This window comes from Podarcis gaigeae, assembly GCF_964106915.1.
Source record: "Podarcis gaigeae genome assembly, chromosome: 2".
Classification (NCBI taxonomy): Eukaryota; Metazoa; Chordata; class Lepidosauria; order Squamata; family Lacertidae; genus Podarcis; species Podarcis gaigeae.
Window position 1 is genome coordinate 125,984,925 of NC_139679.1, and position 23,923 is coordinate 126,008,847.

Here is a 23,923-nt window from a genome sequence, read left to right on the forward strand (position 1 = left end):
AAAATTTGCAAAGAAAGATAAGCCCAGAGACTGTTTGATAATTCTGAGATCGAAGGAGGAAAGGGATAAGATATTAGGCTTACACTACGAAAAGTCACTGGATATTTTGGATAAAAGGGCTGAAATTTACAAAGATATCCCGAAACAACTGTTGGATCTTAGATCCGCCTACCTTGAACTGGTTAGATTGCTAAGGAGTAATTCAATCATCTTTAGGTGGGAATTTCCCCAGGGACTATCTTTCACCTTCAGAGGGAAGAAGGTTAAAATCAAAACACTTGAGGACAGAGATAAATTTTTGACTGCTTACGGAGAGGACCTTCAGAAAGGAATTGAAACACCCTTTGGGCCTGGAACATCGGCTGTACCTTCACCCCTAGAACCTGGAGATCCGGAAAAAAAGACACCACCACCAGAACAATAACAGATTTATCCAGGATGTCTCTGCAACTTTTGAGTTGGAACATTCATGGTTGCAACTCCCCGGAAAAAAGGAGGAAGATATTTCATATATTAAAAAAGGAACAATTGGACATTATTTGTTTGCAAGAAACACACGTGACTAGGCTCCATAGGAAAGTGTTAATTAACAAAAGACTAGGCCAAGAATTTATTTCTTCGGATAAAGTAAAGAAGAGAGGAGTGGTGATTTATGCAAAGGAGAGCCTGGCACCTAAACTCTTATTCAAAGATGAACAAGGAAGAATTGTGGCAATTGAGATACAACATCAAGGAGAGAAGTTTTTGATATTAGGAATTTATGCACCGAATGAGGGGAAATCAGAATTTTACAAGAAGTTGCATGAGAGTGTCCTGGACTATCTGGACTATGATAACATCATTATGATGGGAGATATGAATGGCGTGGTATCAACCAACATGGATAAGTCACAGAACCAAAATATATCAAAAGATGGCAGACTACCTAAGACTTTTTTTGAACTGACTGACAATATGGACTTGATTGACATTTGGAGGACAAAAAACCCCTTGGGAAGAGAAGGAACATTCTTTTCTGAAGCCCAGCTGACATGGACAAGAATCGACCAAATATGGCTATCTAGAGGCCTGGCACCGAAGACCAGAAAGGTGGAAATCTGCCCAAAAACCTGCTCCGATCATAATGCCGTAAAGATGGATATGACACTACTACCATCCGGCTCCTTTAGGTGGAAAATGAATGACAACTTGTTCAGAGATCAGGAGATTGTCAAAAAAGCCCAAAAAGTTTTGAAGGACTACTTTGAGATAAACTTGAACACCACAGTGGAAAAAACAACTATCTGGGACGCAAGCAAAGCGGTGATGAGGGGGTTCTTGATACAACAGAATGCTGTAAAAAAAAGGACACAAAATGAGAAAAAAGACAAGATCTTGGAGAAAATTAAAGAACTGGAGAAGAAATTAAGATCAAACCCGAAGTCACAGCCGATTCTGAGAGAAATTAAATTATACCAAGCACAATATTCTAAATTGATGAACCAGGAAATAGAGTGGAGAATTAAATTAATGAAACAAAAAACATTTGAATCGGCAAATAAATGTGGGAAACTGCTAGCATGGCAGTTGAAGAAGAGACAGAAAATGAATAGTTACCAACTTAGAGATTGACGGGGAAAATGTTCAGAACCCCACGGAGATTAGAAAGTGCTTTCAGAGGTATTTTAAACAACTATATACTCAAGGCCCACAAGATGAGGCACAGATAGAACAATTTCTGATAAAGAATGGGCTGCCAAAATTGTCACAAGAAAATAGATCAATCCTGAATAGCAAAATAACACGACAAGAGATGGAACAAGCCATTCAGAACATGCAACTGGGCAAATCTCCAGGGCCAGATGGGCTCACCTCCAAATACTACAAGATACTGAGAGACTACTTGATACAACCATTGATGGAGGTCAGCAATGGAATTTTGGAAGGGAAGAAGGCGCCGGAAATGTGGAAAGAAGCCTTTATCACATTGATACCAAAATCAGAAACTGAAAAGACACAACTTAAAAACTACCGCCCCATCTCGCTTTTAAATGTGGATTACAAAATATTTGCAGACATTCTAGCAACTAGATTTAAGAAAGTGCTAAATGAAGTAATTCATAAGGATCAGGCAGGCTTTCTCCCTGGCAGACATTTGTTTGCTAATACAAGGAATATTATTGACATTTTGGAACTTTTACAAACAAACATTAATACAAAAGCAGTATTAATTTTTATAGATGCGGAGAAGGCCTTCGACAACATCTCTTGGAAATTTATGAAGAAAAATCTGGAAGGAATGGGAGTGGGACGGGGGTTTGAAAATGGGATAGAGGCAATCTATTCAGAACAAAAGGCTAAATTGATAGTTAACAATGTGATTACGGAAGAGTTTAAAATTGAAAAAGGAACACGACAAGGCTGCCCTATCTCTCCATTGTTATTTATCTCGGTCCTGGAGGTGCTCTTGAACATGATTAGGGGGGACCGGATGGTTGAAGGAATTCAGGTCGGAGCGAAACAATACAAATTGAAAGCGTTTGCAGATGACCTAGTTTTCACCCTACAGAAGCCAGAGCCTAGTACGAAAAAAGCATTACAATTGATTCAAGAATTTGCCGGGTGGCGGGATTCAAATTAAACAAACAGAAAACTAAAGTATTGGGGGAAAACTTGACAGATACAGAGTCAGAATGGTTTCAGAAAGAGACGGAGTTAAATGTTGTGAAAAAAGTAAAATACCTAGGGGTAAATATAACATCAAAAAATCTAAATCTATTTAAGGATAACTATGAGAAATGTTGGTCAGAAATTAAGAGAGATCTAGAAAGCTGGACAAGATTGAAACTTTCTTTGTTAGGCCGAATCGCCGCTGTAAAGATGAATGTATTGCCAAAAATGTTGTTTTTGTTTCAAACATTACAGATTGTGGATAAAACAGAATGCTTCCAGAAGTGGCAGAGAGATATTTCCAAATTTGTCTGGCAGGGCAAAAAGCCCAGAATTAAGTTTAAGATACTAACTGATGCGAAAGAGAGAGGGGGCTTTGCCCTGCCAGACTTAAGGCTGTACTATGAAGCAGCAGCTTTCTGCTGGTTAAAAGACTGGCTACTTCTGGAGGACACTGATGTATTGGATTTGGAAGGTTTTAACAATGCGTTTGGTTGGCATGCATATCTATGGTATGATAAGGCTAAGATTCATAAGGCTTTTAAGAACCATATTGTCAGAAAAGCAGTGTTTAATGCCTGGACAAAATACAAAGACTTATTGGAAAATAAAACTCCAAGGTGGCTTTCACCATTGGAAGCTAAGGCCCGAAAAAGACTCAATATGGAGGCCAAATGGCTGAAGTATTGGGAAATATTAGAAAAAGATGGAGACAATTGGAAATTGCAGAGTCAGGAGAAAATGAAAGACAAAGTGCGAGATTGGTTACACTATGCCCAGATTAAAGAAGTTTTTAAACTTGGTAAAAAACTAGGATTCCAGGTGGAAAAATCAAAATTAGAAACGGAACTGTTAGAGCCTAAGACCAAGGTACTTTCAAGAATGTACAACTTGCTGTTAAAATGGAACACACAAGATGAAATGGTTAAATCGGCTATGATAAAGTGGGCACAGGACATTGGGTATAATATTATGTTTGAGGACTGGGAAAAGTTGTGGACTATTGGGTTGAATTTCACTGCATGTAATGCTTTGAAAGAAAATGTAATGAAAATGATATATAGATGGTACATGACCCCAGTCAAACTTGCAAAAATATACCACTTGTCTGATAATAAGTATTGGAAATGTAAGGAAAATGAAGGAACGTTCTTTCACCTTTGGTGGACCTGCCCTAAAGTGAAGGCCTTCTGGGAAATGATATATAACGAGCTGAAAAAGGTATGTAAGTATACCTTCCTTAAGAAACCAGAGGCCTTCCTTTTGGGTATTGTCGGCCAAGGGGTGTTAAAGAAGGATCGAATTTTTTTCATGTATGCAACAACAGCAGCAAGGATACTTATTGCTAAGTACTGGAAAACCCAAGATCTACCCACACTGGAAGAATGGCAGATGCAACTGATGAATTACATGGAATTGGTTGAGATGACTGGCAGAATCCGAGACCTGGGAGAAGAAACCGTAGAAGAGGACTGGAAAAAATTTAAGTTTTATTTGCAAAAATATTGTAAACTGTATGAATGTTAAGCAGGATGCTTGATTTTAGACAAATTGGCACCATTAAAATAGATGAAGCAAATCATGAAGATAATTTAAATATAAGATGAAAAATCTCTTTTTTTAGATAACTATTAGGTTAAATTTAACTTTCTTTTGTAAGGATTGGAATAAATGTATCTAAAATTTGAAACATATTCGAAATTTGACAGTAAGGATGGAGATAAGGGAATAAATTGTTGTTTTAAGTTTATTAAACTAGAACGTAGGAGCGGGAGATGTGAGGAAGTCCAGAAGTGATAAGAAAATATGTTATATGTAATGTTTTGTTCATTCTTTCTTTATTGTAAATGAAAAACTCTTAATAAATATCATAAAAAAATAGAAATAAGAGTTAGAAATCACTAACATTATCTTTTTTTAAAGAATATTTATTAAAGTTTTCAATAGTAATACAATAAAAAGAAAAAAGAAAGAAAATAACAAAAATACAAAAATACAAAAATGAAAGTTCACAGTTTGAAAGAGATATTATTGCGAGGAAAGAGAAAGTGTTTCCCAAATTTCAGGTAGAAAATTGTCGAATCTGAAGAAGTGTGCATGCACACGAAAGCTTATCCCCAGAACAAACTTAGTTGGTCTCTTAGGTACTGCTGAACAATTAAAAAAAAAAAACTTTCCAAAATGTATGAGATACTATTAGAATGGGAAACAAAATAAAACTGGTAAAATCTGCAATGATACACTGGGCCAGAAATTTAGGTCATAATTAGAGCTGGGCTTGATGTTAATGTGCTAACTGTTTCCCAATATTTGAGCTGACATATCGCAAATCCAATGTGTATAAGGACTAGGAAATATGTGATTTTCAATATTGTGATAACAGCTAACAGTTGCAATGTTCTCACCAGCTAAACCTCACAAAATGACCTGCTAAACATTGCCATGTTATCAGCAGCTAAAGATTGCAATCAGGGTGGATACAATCAATGATTTTTTTAAAAAATATTTTTTTTTATTTAAATCAGTTTTTTTTAATCAGATTTTTTTCATGTGCGCTAAAACTCAGCCTGTTTGGTTGTTTTTTATTAAAAAAAAATATTTTTACCAACATGCTATAATATTATTGTTTTAGTTGAATACATTGTTTAAGTTGTTATTAAGGAAATGATTATTTTTCTCCTTCCAATAAATTACAGCAGAACTGTTGTCCAAATATAGACAGTTAACTTATTAAACCTCAGAATGATTTCATAATTATCTGTCTATGTATTTCTAATAGTGTAACCAAATCAGAAATTTTTGATTTAAATAGAATCATACTGACTAGTGATTTACCGTAAATTAAAACAAAAAATTCCTTCCAGTAGCACCTTAAAGACCAACTAAGTTAATTCTAGGTATGAGCTTTCGTGTGAGCTTTTGACACGGCTACCTATCTGTTACCGTAAATTGTGACTGAAATCAATTAGATGTTTATCAAATCCACCCTGATTGCAATCTACCACAATGTCTGAAATAAGGCTGGAACTATACAGAGGCGAACAGGACAATGTCCTGGCAGCTGCTACTACTTAGGGGTCTGAAACGGATAAATGACAATATTATCAATCATCACACACTCAGTTTCATCAGCAGGCAAGCCAAGTTTCATCCTAGCAGGACTTTTGGGTTTGCACTAGGCTATAATTGGTGGTATTCAGGACAATCCAAAGTATGGAGATGAGTCCTAGTGAATACAGATGATCTGGGACAGCCAACACCCTCAGCAGGGAGGCTGGGTGATGGGGGTGGGGGTCAGGGGTGCTGGAAGGGGAGGGGTCTCTGTCGAGGCTCCTCCCCCTCCCATTAACCCTTCCCTGGACTCCCTCTCTCTGTTTCCCCAGCCAGGCGACCCCAGGGATTCGTGCCAGGGGGAAGCCGGGAGAATGGGGGGCCTCAGCCCCAGCCCTGCTTGGGGTCCTCCTTCCCCTTCCCTCCCAGGCGTCCCGGGGGGGGGGCAGGGCAGCTGAGCATCTCTCGGCCCCCCAGGAAAGAGAAAGGGGAGTCTGGCGGTGCTGCTGCTGCTGCCCAGGAGATCTTGCCAGGTGTAGATCCCTGCAGGTGTTGGGTCCCCCTTTCCCCCCTGGGTCGGGGCCTGGATCGGGGCCCCTGTCGACGGGCCCCAGGGAGGGCGCTTTCCTTACGGGGGGGGTCTCCCCTTCTCCCCCTCTATTTCCCCCCCCCTCCTCTCCCTCTTTACCTCTTGGTCCTCCGCCTCCCTGGCTCCAGATTAGTCCGCTTTCCTTGTCGGCAATAGAAAGGGCGGCGGCGGCGACGGGGGGGGCCTCTTCAGCGACGCCCCTCCTCCTTTTCCGGGTCTCGAAACTTCCGGCGCCTTTCGCGGCGACACTTCCGGCTCCTTTTGAGACGCGCGCATCCCTAGAGCTACGAAATTAGAGCAGCCCCTCCCTGTGTCCGGAGGGGAAGGAGACGGGACGGCGCTGCCTCTGGCCTCCTGCTCTGGGGGCTCCATGGGGACCCGGCCCCCTCCCCCCAACTGCCTCTCCTCCTCACGGGGAGTCTCACTGGGGTCTCCTTCTGGGCCTCCTTCTGCATGCCAAGCACTCAACCGGGGTCCTTCTGCATGCAGAGCAACTAAGCCCCCTAACAGCCAAGCCCAGCTTCAAACACCAGCCCCCCTCCTCCCCCCATTAAAAGACACCCCCCCTGGATTCAGAGGCGGTGAGGGATTCCAGTCACGAAATTAAAAAACGGCTGCTCCTTGGGAGAAAAGCAATGAAAAAGCTGGACAGCATCTTAAAAAGCAGCGACATCACCTTGTCGACAAAGTCCATATAGTTAAAGCTATGGTTTTCCCAGTAGTGATGTATGGAAGCGAGAGCTGGACCATCAAGAAGGCTGATCTTCTAAGAATTGATGCTTTTGAATGGGCTGCAAGAAGACCAAACCTCTCCATTCTGGAGGAAACCAGCCCTGAGTGCTCCCTGGAAGGACAGATCCTGAAGCTGAGGCTCCAGTACTTTGGCCACCTCATGAGAAGAGAAGACTCCCTGGAAAAGACCCTGACGTTGGGAAAGATGGAAGGCACAAGGAGAAGGGGGCGACAGAGGACGAGATGGTTGGACAGTGTTCTCAAAGCTACCAGCATGAGTTTGACCAAACTGCGGGAGGCAGTGGAAGACAGGAGTGCCTGGTGTGCTCTGGTCCAGGGGGTCACAAAGAGCCGGACACGACTAAACAATAACATCATCAACAACAACAACAACAACAACAACATAACTTTGTGTACAAGTGAGCCCAAGGATTTTCCTAGAACAAGATACCTTCAGTCTTTCTTTGTCTTCATTTAGTAGCAAAAGCTGGCTGGTGGCATTTTAAATATTTTTGGCTAAGCTCAGTGGTAAGAAAATCCGCTTTGCATGCAGAAGGCCCAATGTTCCACCCCTGGCACCTCCAAGGAGAACTGGGAATGTCCCCCATCTAAAATTACAAGGTCCTGTGATGGTGTTGCTTAAACAGATACAGGGACAGAATTGGGCTCAGAGGTTTCCTGCAGGGCCCACTGAGTTTCTGTCTCGCCCTCCCTGAAAACCTGCAGAACCATTTCCCCCTAGGTATATTATTCTGGGTCTGCCATACCATTGGATTTTCAAAGGTTGAATTGACGGCCGGGGGGGGGGGGATTTTCAAAAGAAGGCACTTTGTCCTCGATTTAAGACAAGTCAATTGAAAACTCATGGGCTTTTTTGGCGTTTATTTGGAGCCTTGTCTAAAAAAGAAAAAGAAAAAGTTCTACAGTTTTGGGGGGTCCTGGTTTTTACTTTTTGAAATATGGCAACACTAATTATTCTGGGCTCTGCTTGAACCGAAACTCTCCCTTTTAGAGCTCAGTCGGTAGAGCATGAGACTCTGAATCTATGGGTCGGGGCTTTGAGCCCCACTTTGGGCAAAATACCTTAATTCCAGGGGGCTGGGCTAGATGACCCTCGTGGTCCCTTCCAACTCTGCAATTCTAGGATTCTACCATGTGTAGAGGAAAGATCGCCCTCTTGTGGGCAGTGGAGGAATGATGTAATGTTGGTTGGTGGGAACTGTTCTTGAGTGTTGCCTTGTCACACACATGCAACACCACAACAGTCCTGTGAAAGGAAGGGGGTGCATTTCTGCAGGCTGATGTCCATCCATCCAGCTGCCCATGCCGCAGCACCTCCCCCTAAGAGTGAAGGGTCCCAGTCTGGAAATCCTCCCTTCCTGTTGGAGATGAGGCAGTGAGGGATTCCAGACAGACAGAGGCGCCCTTGCTCTGGAATTTCCTTGCCAGCAGGGAGACTTCAAAAGCCCCCCCCCATGCCTCCCCCTTCCCTCATTTAGTAGGGAGACTTTTCATCTTGTGGTTGGGTCGTTTTAAATCCAGTTTTTCTCTCTCTCCCTGCAATTTTAAGCAATTGTGGCTGCAGGATATTAAGTGTTGTTCTAACCTCCCTATTGCAGGTGGAAAGAGGAATGCGGGGCTTGCTTATAATATCTTAGGGTGGCAGGATTAAGATTTGGGACTGGCACTTTCAGATTCAGAGCCACTTTTCACTTGAGATTTCTTCCAACTACTGGAGGAAAGTATGTCTGAGGTTTATGATAGAAATATAATTATTACGGGTGAATTTAATGGAGTAGTATGACTGGACTATGACAGAACACGGAGGGAAAGTATCTCAGAAGAAGGCAAAATACCAAATACTTTTTTGATATGGTTACAACAATGGATCTACTAGATCAGGGGTCAGCAGACTTTTTCAGCAGGGGGCCAGTCCACGGTCCCTCAGACCTTGTTGGGGGCCGGACTATATTTTTTTTTGGGGGGGGGGAGATGAGCGATTTTCGCCCGTCCACCCACAAAGAGGCCTGAAGATGTTTTTCTTTTCCTGTCCCAGTTGTCGTCCCAATAGGCCCAGTTGGGCTTCTCCAGCCAGGTGCCAGGGCAGGTTGGAGGCTGCGCTGGCTGGTGAAGAGAGAAGCAGAAGCCCCAACGGAGCCAAGGACGGAAGCAGGGGAATGGGGGCATTGCCAGAGCATTACCCACCAACTGCTGCTGCTTCCCAACCCGCAAGCGGCCGCTGAAACAAACCGCCTGAACGCCATGGGAGGAATGAAAGAGGGAGGGGGTGACGAAGAAAGCAGCGTGTGAGGAAGCGGCACGGAGAAGGGACACAGAAAAGGAAAGAAGGGCGGACTGAGGGAGAGGGAGCAGGAGCAGCCGGCAGCCAGCGTCACACCCCCTTCCCAGCACCACCCTTCTGAGGCTAGCAGGCGGGTGAGCCGACTCCCCCCGTTGATGGCACCCGGTGTGGGACAAGATTGCTCGTCCCTGAGGAGAAAAGTGCCGCCGGGTGAGGGAGAGGGAAAGAACGTGCGGGAAACATGATCTGGATATTGAAGGAACTGCCTACAGGATTAAAGACTGTAGAGATCCAGCCAAGAACTATATCAGATCAAAACTCAAAATTGATGATAATGAGGGGTGAAAAGGGTTCATTGTATAGATGGAGACTAAATAAGGGTTTATTTGAAAAACACTGAATTACAACATATTCCAATTACATTAAAGTATCAAAAGATGTTTAAAAGCATTTGGAAATATGGGGCAGGATGAAACTTTCACTTTTACGAAGGATTTCAACCATAAAGAGAAATGTTTTACCTAAGATACTGTTTTTATTCTAAATTATACCAATAATAAATATACCACTGTATTAATAAAATTATCTATATATAAAGCAATTGAAACACTTCCCACACTCCTTCCATTCAAACCATTTCAGATTTTTCAGTTTGTGGATTGTAGGGTTTCAACTCTTAAAGCTTTTCCTCCTTGCGAGTCCATTGATGGTTTCTAAGAACATCAGAACTGAAGCTCTATGTACGCTCCATATACGTAAGTGGTTTTCCCTTTTTGAGTTCGCTGATGTTTGCTAAGGTTTCCACTTCTATTGACGGTCTTTCCACACTCCATACATTTATTTGCTTGTCCCCGAGTGAGTCTGTTGAAGTCATCTAAGTTTCCTGTGTGTGAAATTAGGGTTCCACTCTGAAAGAAACGCTTTCAACTCTCCATACATTTAAATGGTTTCTCCTGTGTGAGTCCGTTGATATCTTCTAACATTTCCAGCATTGGTGAAGCCCTTTCCACACTCCTTACATTTAAATGGTTTCTCCCCTGTGTGAGTTTGATGATGGATACTAAGTGCTGTACCATCAATAAAGCTCTTTCCACATCCCATGCATTTTAATGGTTTCTCCCCAGTGTGAGTTTGATAATGGGTTCTCAACTCTCTACTCTCAATAAAACTCTTTCCACATTCCATGCATTTTAATGGTTTTTCCCCTGTGTGAGTCCGTTGATGGAATCTAAGTGTTCCACTACAAGTGAAGCTTTTTCCACACTCCATACATTCAAATGGTTTTTCCCCTGTGTGAGTTTGATGATGGATAGTAAGTGCTGTACCATCAATAAAGCTCTTTCCACATTCCATGCATTTAAATGGTTTCTCCCGTGTGAGTCCGTTGATGTTTTCTAACAGCTCCAGCATTGGTGAAGCCCTTTCCACACTCCTTACATTTAAATGGTTTCTCCCCAGTGTGAGTCCATTTATGTTTTCTAAGTGTTCCACTGCGATTGAAGCTCTTTCCGCACTCGGTGCATTTAAATGGTTTCTCCCCAGTGTGAGTTTGATAATGGGTTCTCAGCTCTCTCCTCTCAATAAAACTCTTTCCACATTCCATGCATTTTAATGGTTTTTCCCCTGAGTGAGTCCATTGATGTCTTCTTACTGCTCCACTAGAAGTAAAGCCCTTTCCACACTCCTTACATTCAAATGGTTTCTCCCCTGTGTGAGTTTGATGCTGGATACTAAGTGCTGTACCATCAATAAAGCTCTTTCCACATTCCATGCATTTAAATGGTTTCTCCCCTGTGTGAGTTCGATGATGAATATTCAGTCCTCTATTTGTACTGAAACTCTTTCCACACTCCAAACATTTAAATGGTTTCTCAGCTGTGTGAATCCGTTGATGGATTCTAAGGTATCCACTCTGACTGAAGCTCTTTCCACATTCCATGCATTTGAATGGTTTCTTGCCCGTGTGTGTCTGTTGATGTTTTCTAAATGTTCCACTATCAGTGAAGCTCTTTCCACACTCCATACATTTATATGGTTTTTCCCCTGTGTGGGTTCGTTGATGGTTTCTAAGGTGTCCAATCTGACTGAAGCTCTTTCCACACTCCTTACATTTATATGGTTTCTCCCCTGTGTGAGTGTGTTTATGTATGCAAAGGTTAGAACTCCAACCAAAGCTTTTTCCACACTCCATGCATTTAAATGTTTTCTCTCCTGTGTGAGTCCGTTGATGTTTTCCAAGTGTTCCACTGTCAGTGAAGCTCTTCTCACACTCCATACTTGCAAATTGTTTCTCCTCTCTCTTTTCACATTCCATGAATTTATATGGTTTCTTTGTTATTCCCATTGGACATGGCCCTCCAGAATTTTGACTGCCTTCTCCATTGTCTTCTTTCAACAGGGAGGAGCGGGGGGGAAAGGAAACCTAGGAAGAGAACAAAGGAATATTACACACATCAATTAGCACCTGCTCTTATTTTGACGTCTCGTACATTCTTTCCTGTCTTCCATATGTTCCAATTTTTTAGGAAAGGCAGATGAAATAATGTTAAATAATGGTAATGCATCATCAGCCTTTCCTAACCCTTAATTAAGCATTAATGAAGCAGCATTATCTTAGAATACGGTTGAACTGTGGGGTTTACGTTTTATAAAAAGTGGTTTCTCACAGGAACGGGAGCAGCTCTATGTTCCATGAACCTGGCCAATATTAATCAGGATCTTAAATTCATCATGAAGTTCTTCATCTGCTGCACTATAATCCTCCACCCCTTGGGCCACAGTTTGTCCCCTTCAACCTCAAGATGTTTATTCATCACCTGCACAGTCCCTTTGGCCTCAGGAGGTGCATACTGACCATTTTGGGAGACCCATATATAAGTCTAGTGACAAGGCTTGGTGCTTGTGGTCGGTTGAAGGAGTGCTCAGTTGGAGAATGTTCTTGGGGTTGGACCTCCATCTCTCAGCCTTACATTATTGAATGGAGAGAGCTGGAGATGCAGAAGGAAAGCAGCTGGAGCCTGACTGCTGGGAAGGCCAGATTGAGACACCCACCTCAATTATGATTTATAATAATTATATGCCACCAGGTCTCGCACCTGCCTCCTGACACTGGCTTATCTTAGCGGAGATTCCCTGTCCAGGCCTCTCTCACTGTTCTTCCTCCTTTGCCGTGGGTGGCCAAGGGCTTCTGGATATTCTAGCTCTGCTCCAACTGGGAATTATTTATTAAATTGTTATATCTCTCTTCATTTGAAGATCACAAGATAATATGTGTTACACTGAAAAAGGTGAGTATTAAAGGTGAATAACACTTATTGTGGGAAAGAATGGAAAGATGATGAAACCAGTGGTGTGTCCTCCTGAATGTAATATAATAATAATAATAATAATAATAATAATAATAATAATAATAATGTGTAAGGAAGAAACCAATCTTCAAATCAGTTTCATATTCCCTGGCTGTATTTCTCAGCCACGACTGTGACTCAGAATCTTAGCCACACTTTTTTCTAAAATAACAACTGGACATAGGAGCCAGACATCCCTGGGATTTCTTCTAGTGTGGGCAGCAGCAGCGGAGAAAGGAAGGAAGCAACTTTGGGGGCAAACCATTTCCTTCTGAAGGTCTTCCCCAGCGGCCAGCAGGGTTGATAAACTGCTCAGTGGAGACACCTTGGCTTTATAGTGTTAGGGTCTGGATACCAATCACAATCCCTCAGAAATGTATCAAGAACCCTTAAGATCCAGTTCCACCAACTCCCAAGTAACACTGAGCCCTAGAGGAACCTTCTATGCCGAGTTGAGGCATCTCTGGTCCCCCAGATGTGGTTAGCCAGGAGTATGGGAGTCTTATCTGGTGGGACACACTTTCCCCTTCTTCCCCCTCCTCTGAAAATGAGGAATGGGGGAGGTGGGGCACATTGACACACCAACAATATTTCAATATCGAGAAATGTTATTCGTCTCACGACATCACCCAAATGTGCCTATACATGTGTGAGTAGAAAAGTTGCGACTGCGCTGGCTGCCAGTTAGCCGTTGGCGTTTGTAGCACGACCAACTAAAAATTATGTGAAATGTAAAAGTGTTCCAACACTTTTTTACGTCATTTAGCTAAGATTTAAAAATACCAAAGGTAAGTTATTCCACTCAGTAATCAGGATTACACGTGATTTTCAAATACGTTCAGTGGTTTTATTAACAATTGTTAGTTTTTTGAAAATGTCCATTGGGTCACTTTGATACACTAAGACATGGGACGCATTGATATGTATAAAAGTGCCCTGCTTAGTGTACAATAATCTCTAAACAAGTGTCATATCTCAGGAAAAAACCAGAATCTTGTATGTTTGTCTTCCCTATTGCAAGTGTTGATTTCAAGGATGTTGTTTTGCGGTTGCCAAAACCAAATTTCCCAAAGGGCACATCTTGAACATCATCTCTTCATACTTTTTCTATTGACTTATGTGGATATAATGTGTAACAAAAGCTAAATGTTAAGTAATTATCTTATTTTTATAAGCATTTTGTTTAAATTACTATTTTTTGACTACCTAATGTGAGTTCCTATACTTTTTAAAGTTTTTCCAAACGTCCGGCCCATGGGCCTTAAGGTGCCTATGCCTGGGATAGAGGGTTAAATCAGGGCTGGCCAAATGGGACTCAGCTCCGTCCCCTCCTTGCCCCTCCCTGCATCTGCTGCCTGAGGGGGCTGCCTCAGTTTCCCTCATGGTGGAGCAGGCCCTGAGAACAGCCTTCTCGCTGCCTTCCAAAATACAGGCATACCTCGGGTTACAGACGCTTCGAGTTGTGTTTTCGGGTTGGGCACCGCACGGAATCTGGAAGTACCAGAACAGGTTAATTCCAGGTTTCGGCACTCGCGCATGTGCAGAACCACTAAATCACGCTTTGCGCATGTGCAAAAGCACTGAATTGCAACCCGCACATGCACAGACATGGCACTGCGGGTTGTGAATGTGCCTCCCGCACGGATCACGTTCGCAACCCAAGCATCCACTGCACAGGAAGGATGACACAGAAGACCTTGGAGTCTCACCGTGGAAAACGACAACAACAACAACAATTGGTAATACATCACTTTGGGCTGCCCTGGGCATAGGGTGTCCCCGTTACAACAGCCCTGCAAAACAGACCGGAGTTGCTGCAAGCTTTTGGGACTTGGAAGAGTAACTTACGGCAACCATAAAGGGCAGTCCAGTGTCGTCATTACGGGGGCCTCTTTTAAATAGGGGTGGTGTTTGAACTTGGGCTTTGCTAATGTTACGGAATTGGCGGGGGGGGGGCCACTTGTGTGAGAGCAGGTTTCTTTGGCCGTCTCCCCCTTCCTTGCTTGCCCCTTCTGCGTTCCCATGGCAAGTCCAGCCGAATTCGACTATGGTGTGTGGAGCATATCTCCGCCTTCAGACGGATGGAGCCAGGCAGCTTTCCGGGTCATGTGCCCAACTTTTCATGAGCTGATATTAAATCCCAAAAGAACTACAGCTGCTTGTTACAAAGGGAGGGGGCAGATTCCGGTAGGTTTATGATATTAACTCTTTCCATGCTCATTTCTGATGCTCAGAAGCAGGTGACCCTTTCCTAGACCTTCCTGATGACATTCTCAGTCTGACACACAGTATTTACACAGAAACACGGATCAAACACAAAAAACCCTTCACATAACTCCCTTTCTAAAATACACCGAGACTACCTTATAACATATCTCCATTATAACACACAAGTTCTAATTAAATCCTAATATTTACTATGCCTAAGCATTGAGCACCACAGACCTATAATAGTAGTAGTAGTAGTAGTAATAGTAGTAGTAGTAGTAGTAGTAGTAATAATAATAATAATATTTATTATTTATTCCCAGCGCATCTGGCTGAGTTTCCCCACTGGTTAGTGGGGTAGAAGTGGAAGGATCCTTAGGCGCGAGTGATCATGCTCTTCTGAAGTTTACTATACAGCGGAAAGGAGCAGCCAAGCATACTAGGACTCTATTTCTTGACTTTAAGAAAGCCGACTTCATAAAACTTAGAGAAGTGCTGGGTGAGATCCCATGGACAGTAATACTAAAAGGAAAGGGAGTTCATGATGGCTGGGAGTTTGTTAAGAGGGAGATAGTAAAAGCACAACTTCAGGCAATACCAATGAGACGGAAACATGGAAAGTGCCTAAAGAAACCAGGGTGGCTATCTAAAGAACTTTTAACTGAGTTAAGATGAAAAAAGGATGTGTACAAAAAATGGAAAAGGGGGGAATCCACCAAAGAGGAATTCAAACAAATAGCCAGCACGTGTAGACACAAAGTCAGAAAAGCTAAAGCACAGAATGAACTCAGGCTTGCTAGAGAGGTTAAAAGCAACAAAAAAGGCTTTTATGGGTATGTTTGTAGCAAAAGGAAGAACAAAGAAACTGTGGGGTCACTCAGAGGAGAAGATGGTGAAATGCAAACAGAGGACACAGAAAGGGCTGAACTCCTCAATGCCTTCTTTGCCTCAGTCTTCTCCGATAAAGAAAACAATGCCCGACCTGAAGAATTTGGAGCAAATGATTCAGCAGAGGAAACACAGCCCAGAATAACTAAGGAGATAGTACAAGAATACTTGGCTAGTTTAGATGTATTCAAGTCTCCGGGGCCAGATGAACTGCATCCAAGAGTATTAAAAGAACTGGCAGGTGTGATCTCAGAACCACTGGCAGTCATCTTTGAGAATTCCTGGAGAACAGGCGAAGTCTAACCAAAATGGTCAAAGGCCTGGAAACGATGCCTTATGAGGAACAGCTAAGGGAGCTGGGCATGTTTAGCCTGGAGAAGAGGAGGTTAAGGGGTGATATGATAGCCATGTTCAAATATATAAAAGGATGTCACATAGAGGAGGGAGAAAGGTTGTTTTCTGCTGCTCCAGAGAAGCGGACACAGAGCAATGGTTCCAAACTACAAGAAAAAAGATTCCACCTAAACACTAGGAAGAACTTCCTGACAGTAAGAGCTGTTTGACAGTGGAATTTGCTGCCAAGGACTGTGGTGGAGTCTCCTTCTTTGGAGGTCTTTAAGCAGAGGCTTGACAACCATATGTCAGGAGTGCTCTGATGGTGTTTCCTGCTTGGCAGGGGGATGGACTCGATGGCCCTTGTGGTCTCTTCCAACTCTATCTAACCACTCTGGGCGGCTCCCAGTGTTAAAAACAGTAATGTGCTAACTGTTTCCTAATATTTGAGCTGACATTATATCGCAAATCCAATCCGTATAAGGACTAGGAAATATCTGAAGATGTTTGGCTTTACCTGTCCCAGTTGTCGTCCCAATAGCCCCAGTTGGGCTTCTCCAGCCAGGTGCCAGGGCAGGTTGGAGGCTACGTTGGCCGGTGAAGACAGAAGCAGAAGCCCCGGCGGAGCCACGGACGGAGGCAGGGGGACAGGGACATTGCCAGAGCATTTAACCACCAACTGCTGCTGCTTCCCAACCCGCAAACGGCAGCTGCAGCCGCTGAAACGAACCGCCTGAACGCCATGGGAGGAATGAAGGAGGGAGGGGGTGACGAAGAAAGCGCGTGAGGAAGTGGCACAGAGAAGGTGCGCAGAAAAGGAAGGAAGGGCGGACTGAGGGAGAGAGAGGAGGAGCAGGAGGAAAACTCAGCAGCAGCTGGCTGCCAGCGTCACCCCCCCTTCCCAGCGCCACCCTTCTGAGGCAGGCAGGCGGGTGAGCCGACTCCCCCCGTTGATGGCACCCGTTGTGGGACAAGATTGCTCGTCCCTGAGGAGAAAAGCGCCGCCGGGTGAGGGAGAGGGAAAGAACGTGCGTGCTGGCAATCCATGCGTTGATTTTCGGACCATCCGCAGGCCGGATCTAGAAGGCAATTGCGCCTGATCTGGCCCACAGGCCTTAGTTTGCCAACCCAGATGCTTGGAGATTCAGACCCCCATTAGAACAAGAGTAAACATGTTCTTCTGATTCAAAGGATTCTGCGGGAAGAAGAAACATGATCTGGATATTGAAGGAAATGCCTACAGGATTAAAGACTGTAGAGATCCAGCCAAGAACTATATCAGATCAAAACTCAAAATGGATGATAATGAGGGGTGAAAAGAGTTCATGGTATAGATGGAGACTAAATAAGGGTTTATTTGAAAAACACTGAATTACAACATATTCCAATTACGTTAGAGTATCAAAAAATGTTTAAAACATTTGGAAATAGAGGGGAGGATGAAACTATCACTTTTACGAAGGATCACTTTTACGAAACTATCACTTTTACGAAACTATTACTTTTACGAAGGATTTCAACCATAAAGAGAAATGTTTTACCTAAAACAAAAAAAAATCCTTCCAGTAGCACCTTAAAGACCAACTAAGTCAGTTCTTGGTATGAGCTTTCGTGTGCATGCACACTTCTTCAGATACACTGAAACAGAAGTTTCCAGACCCTTCTATATAGTGAGAAGGTGACGACTCTTAACGACTGCAATAGGTCTTACAGGAGGAAGCAAGGGGTGAAAAGGTAAAAATGGCTTTGTATATAATGTATATAATATAATGAGATAAGAATCCAAGGTCTTTGTTCAGGCCAGGTTTCTCCATGGTTTTAAATGACAAAGCCATTTTTACCTTTTCACCCCTTGCTTCCTCCTGTAAGACCTATTGCAGTCGTTAAGAGTCGTCAACAGGCTCATCACAGCCATCTGCCAATCACCCATTCCCACCACCCTTCTGAGTAGTACCCCTCCCCACCTTCTCACTATATAGAAGGGTCTGGAAACTTCTGTTTCAGTGTATCTGAAGAAGTGTGCATGCACACGAAAGCTCATACCAAGAACTGACTTAGTTGGTCTTTAAGGTGCTACTGGAAGGAATTTTTTTTGTTTTGACTATGGCAGACCAACACAGCTACCTATCTGTAACTGTTTTACCTAAGATACTGTTTATATTCTAAATGATACCAATAATAAATAATACAGCTTCTTTAACAAATGGCAAAGAGATATTTCATTATTACTCTAGCAGAGGGGAAACACCAAGAATACAGTATAAAATTTTGATAAATACTAAATTTTTCAGTTTGTGGATTGTAGGGTTTTGTTGGAGCCAGCCATCACAAGTGGCACTTCTTTAGGGTAAAATAAAGACGCAGAAAGCCAGTAATATTTCCATAATATGAGAGAGCAGCTCATTCAGACTTCTTCTCCTCTCTGGTATTTATTGTCCTTTGTTCTGCCCAGCCGCATGGCCGTTTGCCAATCTCATGTTACCTCATCCTGTCCAGCTTTTATTGCCCCTTTACCATATAAGGTAATCATTGCCCAGAGGAATGTCAGGGGGCACCTTGCCATATTTACAAGCCTCTGCATTGGCTTTATGACTCCCACAGGGTTTCAACTCTTAAAGCTTTTCCTCCTTGCGAGTCCATTGATGGTTTCTAAGAACATCAGAACTGAAGCTCTATGTACGCTCCATATACGTAAGTGGTTTTCCCTTTTTAAGTTCGCTGGTGTTTGCTAAGGTTTCCACTTCTATTGACGCTCTTTCCACACTCCATACATTTATTTGCTTGTCCCCGAGTGAGTCTGTTGATGTCATCTAAGTTTCCTGTGTGTGAAATTAGGGTTCCACTCTGAAAGAAACTCTTTCAACTCTCCATACATTTAAATGGTTTCTCCCGTGTGAGTCCGTTGATGTCTTCTAACAGCTCCAGCATTGGTGAAGCCCTTTCCACACTCCTTACATTTAAATGGTTTCTCCCCTGTGTGAGTCCACTGATGTTTTCTAAGTGTTCCACTGCGATTGAAGCTCTTTCCGCACTCGGTGCATTTAAATGGTTTCTCCCCAGTGTGAGTTCGATGATGGGTTCTCAGATCTCTCCTCTCAATAAAACTCTTTCCACATTCCATGCATTTTAATGGTTTTTCCCTTGAGTGAGTCCATTGATGTCTTCTTACTGCTCCATTAGAAGTGAAGCTCTTTCCACACTCCTTACATTCAAATGGTTTCTCCCCTGTGTGAGTCCGTTGATGGAATCTAAGTGTTCCACTACAAGTGAAGCTTTTTCCACACTCCATACATTCAAATGGTTTTTCCCCAGTGTGAGTTTGATGATGGATACTAAGTGCTGTACCATCAATAAAGCTCTTTCCGCATTCCATGCATTTAAATGGTTTCTCCCCTGTGTGGGTCCATTGATGTTTTCTTAGTGTTTCACTGTGACGGAATCTCTTTCCACAATCCATACATTCAAATGGTTCTTCCCCTGTGTGAGTCCGTTGATGTCTTCTAACATTTCCAACATTGGTGAAGCCCTTTCCACACTCCTCACATTTATATGGTTTTTCCCCTGTGTGAGTTCGAAGATGGATTCTAAGTGTTCTACTAACAGTGAAGCTCTTATCACACAGCATACATTCAAATGGTTTCTCCCCTGTGTGAGTCCGTTGATGTTTTCTAAATGTTCCACTATCGGTGAAGCTCTTTCCACACTCCAAACATTTAAATGGTTTCTCCCCTGTGTGAATCCGTTGATGGATTCTAAGGTATCTACTGTGACTGAAGCTCTTTACACAATCCATGCATTTGAATGGTTTCTCGCCCGTGTGTGTCTGTTGATGTTTTCTAAATGTTCCACTATCGGTGAAGCTCTTTCCACACTCCATACATTTATATGGTTTTTCCCCTGTGTGGGTTCGTTGATGGTTTCTAAGGTGTCCAATTTGACTGAAGCTCTTTCCACACTCCTTACATTTATATGGTTTCTCCCCCGTGTGAGTGTGTTTATGTATACGAAGGTTTGAACTCCAAGCAAAGCTTTTTCCACACTCCATGCATTTAAACGGTTTCTCTCCTGTGTGAGTCCGTTGATGTTTTCCAAGTGTTCCACTGTCAGTGAAGCTCTTCTCACACTCCATACTTGCAAATTGTTTCTCCTCTCTCTTTTCACATTCCATGAATTTATATGGTTTCTTTGTTATTCCCATTGGACATGGCCCTCCAGAATTTTGACAGCCTTCTCCATTGTCTTCATTCAACAGGAGGAGCGGGGGAAAAGGAAACCTAGGAAGAGAACAAAGGAATATTACACACATCAATTAGCACCTGCTCTTATTTTTACGTCCCGTACATTCTTTCCTGTCCTCCATATGTTCCAAATTTTTTGGAAAGACAGATGAAATAATGTTAAATAATGGTAATAATGCATCATCAACCTTTCCTAACCCTTAATTAAGCATTAATGAAGCAGCATTATCTTAGAATACGGTTGAACTATGGGGTTTACGTTTTATAAAAAAAGTGGTTTCTCACAGGAAAGGGAGCAGCTCTATGTTCCATGAACCTGGCCAATATTAATCAGGATCTTAAATTCATCATGAAGTTCTTCATCTGCTGCACTATAATCCTCCACCCCTTGGGCCACATTTTGTCCCCTTCGACCTCTAGATCTTTATTCATCACCTGCACATTCCCTTTGGCCTCAGGAGGTCCATACTGACCATTTTGGGAGACCCATATATAAGTCTAGTGACAAGGCTTGGTGCTTGTGGTCGGTTGAAGGAGTGCTCAGTTGGAGAATGTTCCTGGGGTTGGACCTCCATCTCTCAGCCTTGCATTATGGAATGGAGAGAGCTGGAGATGCAGAAGGAAAGCAGCTGGAGCCTGACTGCTGGGAAGGCCAGATTGAGACACCCACCTCAATTATGATTTATAATAATTATATGCCACCGGGTCTCGCACCTGCCTCCTGACACTGGCTTATCTTAGCAGAGATTCCCTGTCCAGGCCTCTCTCACTGTTCTTCCTCCTTTGCCGTGGGTGGCCAAGGGCTTCTGGATATTCTAGCTCTGCTCCAACTGGGAATTATGTATACCTCTCTTCAACTTAAGATCACACACTGTGACACTGAAAAAGGTATTAAAGGTGAATAACACTGTTGGAAAGAAAAGAAAGAAGATGAAACCCGTGGTATGTCCTCCTGAATGTAATATAATAATAATAATAATAATAATAATAATAGTAATAGTAATAATAATAATAATAATAATAATAATAATAATAATGTGTAAAGAAGAAACCAATCTTCAAACCAGTTTCATATTCCCTGGCTGTATTTCTCAGCCATGATTGTGACTCAGAATCTTAGCCACGCTTTTTTCTAGAATATCAACTGGATCTCTTTGTAATAGGAGCCAGACACCCCTGGGATTTCATCCAGACATTCCTTTCCCCTTCTTTCGCCTCCTCTGAAAATGCGGAATGGGGGAGGTGGGGCACATTGACACACCAACAATATTTCAATATCAAGAGATGATATTCGTGTCGTGACATCACCCAAATGTGCCCATACATGTGTGAGTAGACAGTTAGCTGTTTGAAGAGTGTAGGTGTGTTTTTAGCACGACCAACTAAAAATTATGTGAAATGTAAAAGTGTTCCAACACTTTTTTATGTCATTTAGTTAAGATTTAAAAATACCAAAGGTAAGTTATTCCACTCAGTAATCAGGATTACAGGTGATTTTCAAATAAGTTCAGTGGCTTTATTAACAATTGTTAGATTTTTGAAAATGTCCATTGGTTCACTTTGATACACTAAGACATGGGACGCATTGATATGTATAAAAGTGCCCCACTTAGTGTACAATAATCTCTAAACTCATTAAATTTGAAAAGAAAAAACCTGTTGTTTACTACGTGGCCAAAGTCATTTCTAAATATAATATGATTTCAAGGATGTTGATTTGCGGTTGCCAAAACCAAATTTCCCAAAGGGCACATCTTGAACATCATCTCTATACCTTTACTATTGACTTATGTGGATATAACGTATAACAGAAGCTAAATGTTAAGTACCGTATTTTTCGCCCCATAGGACGCACTTTTCCCCCTCCAAAAGTGAAGGGGAAATGTGTGTGCATCCTATGGGGCGAATGCAGGCGTTCGCTGAAGCCTGGAGAGGCTCCAGGCTTCACGCAGATCTCCGCGCTGGGCTCCCACGGCTTGCGGAGAGTTGCCTGTATGCTGAAGCCTGGGCATATCCCCGCTATAAGACACAAGTTCTAATTAAATCCTATTATTTACTATACCTAAACATTGAGCACCACAGACTAATAATAATAGTAATAATAATTGATTATTTATACCCTGCCCATCTGGCTGAGTTTCCCCAGCCACTCTGGGCGGCTCCCAATCGAGTGTTAAAACAGTAAAGCATTAAATATTAAGAACCTTCAGGTATACATGACTGAGGCCGTTTAGGGCTTGAAAGGTCAGCACCAACACTTTGAATTGTGCCCGGAAACGTACTCAAATATTCCTCTGCAGTAAAGGAGGCAAATGGAAGCCTTCTCATTGTCTTTGTGCTTACAAATACCGCCTTAAGGAGGGATGAACAGGGTGGGCCTGTGACCTGGATTCAGGAACTAAAGTATTTACCATCACAAAAGAATGGCCAGGCTGCCCAGGTAATGAAGTTAGTGACCATTAACAGGTATCCTTGGGGACAGGTTTTCTGCTGTAGACCGCCTCCTGTGATCTATTCCTGCTGTAGACACTCTCCTTCTGTATATTTGGGGTGGTGGTCTTGGGTGGGCAATTTCAAAAGACTATATAAGGCTTTGCACCCCTCCCTCCTGGTTGTGGTGAGGGGGGGGACCCTGTTGCAATAAAGATCAGGCTTACTAGCCGCTTTGCTTCTCCATATACTCTGTTATTTTCTCCTACCTATATGGAACCCACTTAAGGACTATATGGGCTCTTGGATACCCCATAAGGGGAAAGGAGCAGGCTTTTTCTTAGAACAAAGGTCGTAAGAATATGTTTGGTTGGTACACTTATTTATAACAGGATAAAACTAAAACACACAGGAGCTCTATGAATCAGGGTATGGGATAAATATAATAATCTGCTGGAAAGAAAAACACCTCTTTGGCTTCCACCCACAAAAGCATCAACGTTTTAAAAAATGCAATACGGAAGAAGCAATGGGCAACTTACAGAGATCTTTCAGACTTTTCGGAAGAAGAAATAAAACTGAATAAACAGGATGAGGTGGGAGGTGTGGTGGCGGATTGGTTTCAATACCATCAAATCATCTTGTTTGGACAAGATAAAGGGAGAGGTTTTTGGACAAATTTCAGGTAGAAAATTGTCCAATCTGAAGAAGTGTGCATGCACACGAAAACTTATCCCCAGAACAAACTTAGTTGGTCTCTTAGGTACTACTGAACAATTTTAAAAAAAAACTTTCCAAAATGTATGAGATACTATTAGAATGGGAAACAAAATAAAACTGGTAAAATCTGCAATGATAAACTGGGCCAGAAATTTAGGTCATGCTCTTCCAGAGGTTTCTGTAAGATTATTTGGAGAAGTTTTTCTAATGAGAAGATATTGTCACAGATGCTTGTTTTTGCCATTCTCAAAAGTGTGAATTTCTGTATCTGCAGAGATAACATGCCTTTACAGAAAAAATGTTAAAAAATAAACATACAGAGTTGACGGAAAACCTTAATCCTAAGTTCCAAGAAGTTCAATGAACAGATGGTTTGCAGTGTAAGAGATCTGCACAAGTAGCTAAGTGTGAAGCAGCAAAAACGAAAGTGCAACCT

General features: G+C 42.5%; 5 protein-coding genes and 1 long non-coding RNA gene across 9 annotated transcripts in view; 1 reads left to right on the top strand and 5 right to left on the bottom strand.

Moving 5' to 3' along the window:
* Positions 1–6,497, bottom strand: part of LOC310837746 (uncharacterized protein) — a 42,361-nt gene extending 35,864 nt beyond the window's left edge. Inside the window, exons 1-2 of one of the 2 annotated variants that reach the window (XM_083724803.1) lie at positions 6,389–6,497; positions 5,593–5,728 (exon numbers count right to left, since the gene is read on the bottom strand). The gene's annotated coding sequence lies outside the window, so the exon portion shown is untranslated. The remainder of the gene's footprint in view (positions 1–5,592; positions 5,729–6,388) is intronic. The other variant, XM_083724804.1, reaches the window with a different exon arrangement.
* The window catches only part of LOC310839556 (uncharacterized protein), a gene marked incomplete at its 3' end in the record, with an annotated part of 31,501 nt that extends 18,653 nt beyond the window's left edge, over positions 1–12,848 (bottom strand). The window contains exon 1 of the mRNA XM_083728192.1: positions 11,746–12,848. The remainder of the gene's footprint in view (positions 1–11,745) is intronic.
* The window catches only part of LOC310837704 (uncharacterized protein), a 57,896-nt gene extending 37,527 nt beyond the window's left edge, over positions 1–20,369 (bottom strand). The window contains exons 1-2 of one of the 2 annotated variants that reach the window (XM_083724709.1): positions 18,243–20,369; positions 9,587–9,844 (exon numbers count right to left, since the gene is read on the bottom strand). In XM_083724709.1, coding sequence (XP_083580835.1) covers positions 18,975–20,297 — 1,323 coding nt within the window. In that variant the 5' untranslated portion in view covers positions 20,298–20,369 and the 3' untranslated portion in view covers positions 9,587–9,844; positions 18,243–18,974. The remainder of the gene's footprint in view (positions 1–9,586; positions 9,845–18,242) is intronic. The other variant, XM_083724708.1, reaches the window with a different exon arrangement.
* Positions 1–23,923, bottom strand: part of LOC310837513 (uncharacterized protein) — a 105,706-nt gene that overhangs the window by 56,117 nt on the left and 25,666 nt on the right. The gene's annotated exons all lie outside the window — the stretch shown is intronic.
* LOC310838162 overlaps positions 1–23,923 on the top strand; it is a 110,177-nt gene that overhangs the window by 21,574 nt on the left and 64,680 nt on the right. The gene's annotated exons all lie outside the window — the stretch shown is intronic.
* Positions 9,982–23,923, bottom strand: part of LOC310837874 (uncharacterized protein) — a 61,093-nt gene continuing 47,151 nt past the window's right edge. For both annotated transcript variants that reach the window (XM_083725083.1, XM_083725082.1), the window contains exon 2: positions 9,982–11,745. In XM_083725083.1, coding sequence (XP_083581209.1) covers positions 10,681–11,667 — 987 coding nt within the window. In that variant the 5' untranslated portion in view covers positions 11,668–11,745 and the 3' untranslated portion in view covers positions 9,982–10,680. The remainder of the gene's footprint in view (positions 11,746–23,923) is intronic.